Genomic DNA, 8377 nt, shown 5'->3' on the forward strand with positions numbered 1-8377 from the left:
CAATTAAATGAACTTGACTTTTATAAGTCAAACATAACTTATAATTATGTCAGATGCATCAATCTATTTTGTAGCAAATTTATAGTGCTAATATATTAATATGAAGGAAAAGGAAACGTAATATAAAATTTCAAATTAAACAGGTCGTGTTTACGACGACACGTAAGGACTCGTGTTTTGTCCATATTCATGTCATAACACAATTTTACAGTTTGTCAGGTTCAACCCACGGACACAACCATTTTAACATGTTTCATATATTACACTAAAAGCCTATGATTTTATCCGTCAAGGACAGGACAAAACGCAAACACGAACATCAAAACATACTAAATTAGGCTTTATTCGCTACATTTTCCCAATTATCCTATGACTATTGTTAAAATAATGCATTGACATATTACACGTATAATACTGTAACATCTTGATCAACAGATAATCCTCATGAAACTGTATACCCTCAAGTCATCTTGATGACTATGATTTCAAAATTCTGCTACAGTAGGATCTGCCAGCTTGGCAACCAAAGCTTGACATGTCCCATGGCAATAATTTGAATTAATGGCCGTTGGAAATCTTCTCTTCGGTACTGTCTTCTGACCTCGGTTGATACGTGTGTCCCCTGTTATTCAACTCCTCTCTGCGCAGTAATGGTTCAAGATTAAAAATGGTAAAGACAAAAACACAATAGAAATATTGAAGATAATAAAAGTAAAATAATATTAAAGAAGCTGTGTCACCTGAGACAGTTCCAGATTGAATGATAATAAAGAATACCAACAATCCTACGTTTTCTTTCTTCTTGAAAATCAACCGCCCGTTGTACAACCGGCAATTGTTTTATTCCTTTTGCTTCCATTAACTTTTTAGCAATAGCCAAATCAGTGTCAGGATAACACGTTAGAAGCCCGCGTTTTCGCCCACGATAGTTTATCCCACGTGTGCACACCGAAGAAACAAGATACCCGCTAAACTGCAAATCAATTCAGTTTAATATTATTAAGAAAATCTACTGGATATAACGTGCATAAAAAACATGATAATATAAACCAATACATACATCTGGAGTTGAAGAGGCACCATCGATTTCATCATAGTTTTTCAACATGCAACGTTTAATGTCACCATATGTCAAAATACCTTCTAAATGTTCTTCAGAGTCAACAACAAGCACGCATGTTTGTTGACCATTATCCATACATTGTACAGCCTCTTTAATAGTTGAAGATAATCCCACATTGAGGTATATGGTTGACATCGCCGGTGAAACCTGAATAACAAATATTTGTTAATTTCTATTTCATGTAATTTTTCACGAGGAATTCCAAATATAAAGATTAAAACCTTCAAGTCTTCTAGAACAATATCTTCATCGATTGTTTCATGGTTATCATCCGGTCCTATGATACAAAGTTCCAGGTCATCAATATCACCTGTTTGTCTCCAATTTTCGAATTTATCAACAGGTGAAAGAACAGAATAACCTTTTCTTGTATCAGATCCCTCACTCTCCTTTGACTGGTTCGCTACAGATGGGACCCATATTGCTAAACCAACAGCCCCCTAAAAACACATGTAACACACATTTATTAAATAAACTGATAATTCAATTTATTGAGCTTGTTCAAAAACTAAATTAGAGTTGGTGTGTACATAAACTACGACTACCTTTATTTTAATTTAAGAAAAATAGAATATATGTAACCAACTGGCTTGTAAACGAACGGAACAAGCACGAACGAGGAATATTCGTGTTCGTTCGTTTAACTTTAGCCGACAGACGATTTAACGTGAAAATTAAACAAATGAGGTTTTCTTGTTCATGTCCGTTCGTTAAGAAAATGAGTGTCTTCATTTATGTTAGTTTGTTAATAGTATAAACGAACAGTTCACGAACGTAAACAAAAACATAAGCAAACGAACATGATTGAACATAGATGGACGAACAAAACCGAGCGAACACTGACCAAAGGTAAACATGAACATCAATATGTTGAGCCTAAAAAATTAATAGAACTAGATTAAAATTGAAATGGACCTAAATGTTTAATTTTAAATGAATATATAAATAAATGTAAACAACTTAAGCAAACATAAACTAATGAACATAAATGAATGTATTCAAACAAGACATGTGGTCATGTTTCGTGTGTTTAACTAAACGAAAGAAACACCGTGTTCATGTCCGTTTGTTTATCAAATTAATAAAAATGACCGGACTTCCCACCAAACGATTCACGACGGTTCGCTGAACAGTCAGGTCATTTACAAGTTTATAACTAAGTGTATCACCTTAATTTCATGCATTCCAAATTCAACCAACAAATTGTTGCAAAATGTAAAACGACAATAATGCTCCTTGAAAATTACCATAAGTGGAAGCAAGATTCTATAATCCTTGGTCAACTCAAACAAAAGTAAAACTGAAGTCAATGGAACCGAACAAACCGAGGCCAAAGTTGCAGCCATTCCAACCTACAATATAATATCACACTCATAAATAATACCCACCAACAAAAAAACCAATCATTAAACAAAAAACGAAAAAAGCATTACTAACGCATACGCCTGAGGCTCAGCAATAGCATTATTCCCAGGAATAGCTGAATTAATCAACTGACCAGCCGAGCCACCAAAAACCGCACCGACTGCAGCACCAATCATCAAACTTGGTGCATACAACCCACCAACGAGCCCAGACCCTTTACATAGAGCTGTGGCTACAACTTTAGCTGTGGCTAACTGAGCCAGAAGCCAAATTCCAGGAGCTGAAGCTATTTTTCCAGTGTGTAAAATTTCATCAACATTTGTGAATCCCCAGTATAAAACCCCGGGGTACTTGAGCGCTATTATTCCAGCTCCTAAACCGCCTAGAGCCGGGGTCACAACTCCAGGAAGATTAAACCGTTCTTTGATGTATTCAAATGCGTTACTGAACCATGTTACCAAACGGGTGAATAATACACTAACCACCCCACATAACATGCCCAATATCAGATATAGAGGTAGTTCTGCAAATGTATAAATAAGATTTCATTATCTAAACAGTAAACACCATTATTTGATATAAAAAATCCATACACAAAAACATGTTTTCAAATTTTATAATATCATGTTTACCCTTTCAAACACTAAAAATATCATACCCAAAGGTAAACAATAAACGTTGAGGCAATATTATCCTTGTTATCTTTTTTTGTTTATTCGGTGAAACAGACTAGTATACATAACTAGCTTTACTTTCTTTACAATAGCATGTGTAAATATGATACTTTTGGTATCCCGAAAACATAAACATGATATTATGAAATTTAGAATGATATAAACTTGTATGATAAGTGTTAAATGGGATAAAATACCCGCAGCAGATTTCAAATCATAACTGGGCACTGTAAATGCCTGTTTTTCCCGAAGAACAGCGTTTGAGACTGTTGAAGAAATAACCGATGCTAATATTATCATTGCAGTTGTAAATGGAGGTGAGTTTTCAGCACGCAGAGGTCTTAAAACATTTTCAATGGCAAAGAATGAACCAGCAACTGCTGCATTAAAACCTGAAATAAAGAATAGTGCTTAAATTAGCTTTCTGCTGTTTGAAGTGGTAATAATCATTAATTTTAGAAAGATCAAAAAACCTGAAGCAATGCCAGCAGCAGCACCGGCAGCAACAAGAGCTATCCTGCGTTCTTTATTATTTTCCATCATTAACGAGCACCCATTTGCACACGATTTTCCAATATCTACACTTGGGCCTTCAGGCCCCAATGAACAGCCCGTACCTAAAGTCACTGCAGCTTGAACAGCCTTCACTATCGGAAAGAATACAGAAAGAAAGCTTGACCCATTTCCAGGAGTTGCCTGCTTTATTTGGTCCAGGATTTCAAGCAAACCATGCAGCATTCCAACAATAACTCCTCCCGTGACTGGAATTAGAAGAATCCGATGCCAGGTGTCGGACAGCTGCTGTAACCGTAGCCAAGCAGCACCCTCGTTTGGAGTCCCGGCCCACGCCCATCCATGTATTACATGCACCTGTTTTCATAATCTCATTATTAGGAGTGTTTGGCATTGTACTTTAAAAATGATTACATGATATCAAATAATAATCAGAATCAGATAATCAATTGTAACAAAATGGGCTGTATGACATATTTTTGGAATCATAGTTGTCAAAGGCACAAGGCACTATCAGTGAGCCTTGAGCCTAGGTGCTTAAAAAGCGAGGGCCCGAGATAAACAAGGCGCATAGCATAAACATATCATTTTTTGGGATTTTAACATGTTTAGGCTTTTTAGAGCTAGTTTAGGCCGAGTCCAACCCTTTTTTTATGTTTCAGACCAGTTTGCCTGAAATGTGCAGGATCTGGCCTGAAGCTCACTGAAATCTGACCAAAAACTAGCTGGAATCTGGCCCAAGGTCGCAAAATCGCCTAAATCACAGCAAGGCGTGCGCCTGGAGAGATTTTGACAACACCAAGATCATCGGATCCTATATTATCAAACACTTAGGTATCATTATTTAATTGTGTTCTATCATTCATTCATTATATAATCTTTGTTTACTTCATTCACATTCCACTACGAATAAAACACTATACTATCCAACTTGATATACCCTTTGTCCAACATTTTCCTGGAATTTGCATAATTTTGCTAAAATTTTCAGTATTTGGCCAGAATCACACTGGAATCTGACCAAAAACTGGCCCGAAGGTCGCCAGATCGAGCGGATGGCCTCGCCTCACCTCACCTGAAAGGCTTTTGACAACATAGGTTGGAACGTGATCATACTGATTGAAGTTAACTGAGGTTTACATGTAAAATGAACCCTAAATAATCACTCATTCAAATTCAGTTCAAGGCCAAACTACAGGTTCAACTAATTCAGATCTATATCTATATGTATTTAACCAGACCTATCACACATGTAATTATTAAAAAAAATGCAGCAACTCACCCCACGATTAAACGCAGCGACACATAAACCAGTGGCAAGCCCTAAAAGACATCCAACAAGCAACAACGCCCATTCGGGAGGCGCACCATCACCGAGAATCTCATCATCAGCACCGCCAGCAACCACTCCACTTCTTCTAGGCGACACAATATGCTCCCTATTATTATCAGTCCAGCGTGCCCGAGGCGACCGGCGTTTAATGCTAAGCCTTCGCCCCGAAAAGGCTCGATCTAATCTACTCCATATATGCTTAATACTAGTTCTATTATTACTACTACTAATTCTTACAGCAGATGATTTGGGAGATGAAATCTGGGCTTCCAAATCCTTATTATCTGAAGAGGATGAGTTTGATCGGAGTAATATGACGGTGTCATTGTGATCGGTTCCAGACATGGTTTCGAACAAACCCTAGCTTACGTGGTGTCATTCTTCTTCTTCTTCCATAACTAACGGATGGATCTAATTGAATTGAGATGTGGATGTTGTTGATTAGGTGAGATTTGAAATTTGAGTTATTGGAGAATTGTGATTTGTTTGGGGGAGTGTATAATAATATTAACGGTGATGAAAAGGTGGGGCGATGTTGCTTGATAGTGGTTTCTGGATGTGAAATCAACCCCAAGGAAGGAAATTGTTTCACAGAATATTAATTCATTTCCAAGTATTGTAATTTCTTTTTATTGTTTTGACTTTATGGCATTTATAAATTATTATTCTTATTAACACACGTTCATCGATTATTTGCCTTTATTGTATACTTAATTAATTCAAGATTCTAAGTTATAAATCAAAGACGTTAAAAACTTTTCTACGCTTTTAAGCATTACCTCAATTGGCATGACCGTCTCTGAAAATTTAAATACCTCGGCCGAGTTAATATTAAAAGGTCCGTTTTAACGAAAATATTTTATTCGTTAATATACATGGATAAAACTTTTATCGACTGATTTATTATAAGCGAAAACCATTTTGGACATGTAATTATCACATTAACCATATAAACCTTATTTTTAACACCAAAAGACATATATATGTAATATATATGTATAAAAACGTTTGTGCCCCCGAACCTTATGTGCCCCGGCCGATGGTGCGGCTCGCACATCCTCCGAGCCTCCCCTGTCAATTGGTATTGGAAAATATGTGAAAATTTAAGATGAAGATTACAAGTTTGAATCTGATTTTAATCTGGTTTTATTGTAGTGGGACTTTGAATGATGGGTATTTTTGAAACAGAAGATAGTCAGCTTAGCTATCCAGTACTGTTTGTGATCACGGACGTATGTAATCATTATTTACCATTAAGTTACCCTGTGTAGTCAAATTTTATTTATTGATCGTTAAAAAAATGATAGCTTGTTAACAAGTTTTTTTTTTTAATTTAAAGACACTTAACTGTTATTATTATGCATTTTTTTTTTACTTTTTGTTATTTTAGGTTAAAAGCTTTGAAGTTGTTAGAGAGAAAAAAATTTTAAGTTATGGGAGAGAATTTTTTTTATTTTATTTTATTTTAGGTTAAAAGTTAAGGGAGATAAATTTATATAATTACAATATTGGAAGTAGATTGCCTTTGAAATTGTAACGTGTGCGGCTTATGTTGCATTTTCATCCTATTTGCATTGGTGTTGTATCTTTTGCTTTGGTTGTTGTACTTCTTGTGTTTTTACCTTTTAGCCGATGAGTGTCAATTTAGATTTATGTCACTTTTTACTCCACCGCCTCACCTGTTATCTTCCCTTTTCTTTTTCACTCAGACAATTTCTCATCACCGATTTACATTTACTGTTATGTTCATTCATCGTTCTGCTTTTAATCATTATATTGTGTTAGTCGTTCACTGGATGCAACGTCAGTGTCATCTTTGCCCTAATTCTCCGATTTTAGATTAAAACATAGTAGACTATTACTTTGCTTGATGTGTACCACATTATCTATGTCTTTATGTTTTATCGATCGTTGTTGAAGCTTTGGGGTCTTACATCACCATTCCCGACTTCGTCTTCTTGGTATGAACCATAATTCTTTTTTATTGTTAATCGATTAGGTTTTAGAATTTCTTTTGTTTATGCATTTTGGTTTGTTCTTTGATTGACTTTTGGCTTGTTTGTTATTGCTGCATTGTTGAATTTAATTTATTTTGATAATGTTTGGCATCAGGTCAAATTTGTTTATGTTGTTGCTGTGTTTTTTTACTTTCATTTGTTTATGACCTTCTTTCCATAGTGATTGGCAGGTGCAGCTATAATCATCATCCTGGTCGTATAAATGCGGTACTCCGTTTGATCAATTTGCTTAATTTTAATTTTTTATTGATAAAGCACACACAAATTCACTTGATCTTTTTGATAAGTTTTCATGTTCTGTTTGTAATTGTAACCCTAATGTTATATTCCACATGAATTAGCCTGAAAAGTGATGTATGGAATTGAACCTTTTTGGATTTTGGTCAATAGATTGTAATGTTTTTCATCAAAAAATTGATTCATTTTCACATAATTTACATGTTTAATAATGTAAAAGAGGTTTTTCATATGCAATATTAAAATTTTGCTTCAGATACATAATTCAACTGGTGACAGTTAGCGACCTTAGTTATTATATTTTTGTTTTCATCTGAATCACTCGTTTGTCAAATTGGTTGGTGCGGCAGCTTGGGCGGCTGTCATTTTTTTATCAACGGGTCAGCCAGCTAGGAAACCCGAACAAGACATGTCTAGCTAAATGTGTTCATGGATCCAATTAGAACTGACTCGGACCCGCTTAGAGTAAACGACCCAAGGTCTATTCAGGCTAATCATACTCCCATTTGAATTTTATTTGAAAAAGAATTTATAATAACTTAACCAACTTCCCTTTTTTTTAGTTCACAAAGTTACAAGTAGGAACTGACAAGTTGTTACTCTAGATACTAGATTACTTATGTAAAATTAAATTACATGTAAGATATGATGGTATTTGGTTGTAAATAAATTATGTTTCATGTTCTTAGGGCACATACTTTTTAGTCTTTTACGTGGTTTTCTCATACGCCCCTGCAACGCGCCCGTAGAGGGGTGGGGGTGGAGGGAGCTAGTATATAACATAAATGAATCTTTGATTAGTATTTATTGATTATGCTATTTAAATGTACTTGAAATATAGGATGTAATAGCTAAGAAGACGTGGTTAACGATAATCAAATTCCACAATTGTGCAATTTAAGTTAAATTAAGAAAAAAATATAATCGCTAAATGGTTAACAAGATTAATACATGTTTTTATTTGATTTAATGTGAAAAAAATTTAACATTCATAAAACTATTATAACAATTTTTGTTTTTGTTTTAATTTCAATTACTTAAAAAATAATTAAATTACAATAGAGAGGCAGGTAAGCAGGCAACAAGCTGTGCCACCACCCCATTTTGAATGTCA

The 8377-nt window shown here is 34.9% G+C and overlaps 1 protein-coding gene across 1 annotated transcript; it reads right to left on the minus strand.

Annotated features, from left to right (window-relative positions):
• Nucleotides 1-293: 293 nt before the first annotated feature.
• LOC143580735 (chloride channel protein CLC-f-like) lies at nucleotides 294-5513 on the minus strand. The gene is made up of 9 exons (XM_077063681.1): nucleotides 4958-5513; nucleotides 3636-4032; nucleotides 3360-3554; nucleotides 2557-3011; nucleotides 2371-2475; nucleotides 1345-1563; nucleotides 1061-1270; nucleotides 741-973; nucleotides 294-640 (listed from the first exon to the last, which is right to left on the minus strand). Exons 1-9 carry the CDS (start codon nucleotides 5351-5353, stop codon nucleotides 559-561), a joined length of 2292 nt encoding a protein of 763 aa, XP_076919796.1. The 5' UTR covers nucleotides 5354-5513; the 3' UTR covers nucleotides 294-558.
• Nucleotides 5514-8377: the final 2864 nt, after the last annotated feature.

The sequence above is a fragment of the Bidens hawaiensis genome, unplaced genomic scaffold (assembly GCF_021521415.1).
Source record: "Bidens hawaiensis isolate Kalapana, Puna unplaced genomic scaffold, B.hawaiensis_p1.1 tig00030576_1, whole genome shotgun sequence".
Lineage (NCBI taxonomy): Eukaryota > Viridiplantae > Streptophyta > Magnoliopsida > Asterales > Asteraceae > Bidens > Bidens hawaiensis.

Excerpts from the sequence above, each read along its gene's own strand:
- LOC143580735 (XM_077063681.1), bottom strand. The coding sequence starts at position 5,353 with ATGTCTGGAACCGATCACAATGACACCGTCATATTACTCCGATCAAAC. Across the intron at positions 3,012-3,359 it reads TGATTTGAAATCTGCTGCGG|AACTACCTCTATATCTGATA; the intron begins GTATTTTATCCC and ends ATACATTTGCAG. Across the intron at positions 1,271-1,344 it reads TTGTTCTAGAAGACTTGAAG|GTTTCACCGGCGATGTCAAC; the intron begins GTTTTAATCTTT and ends TTTGTTATTCAG.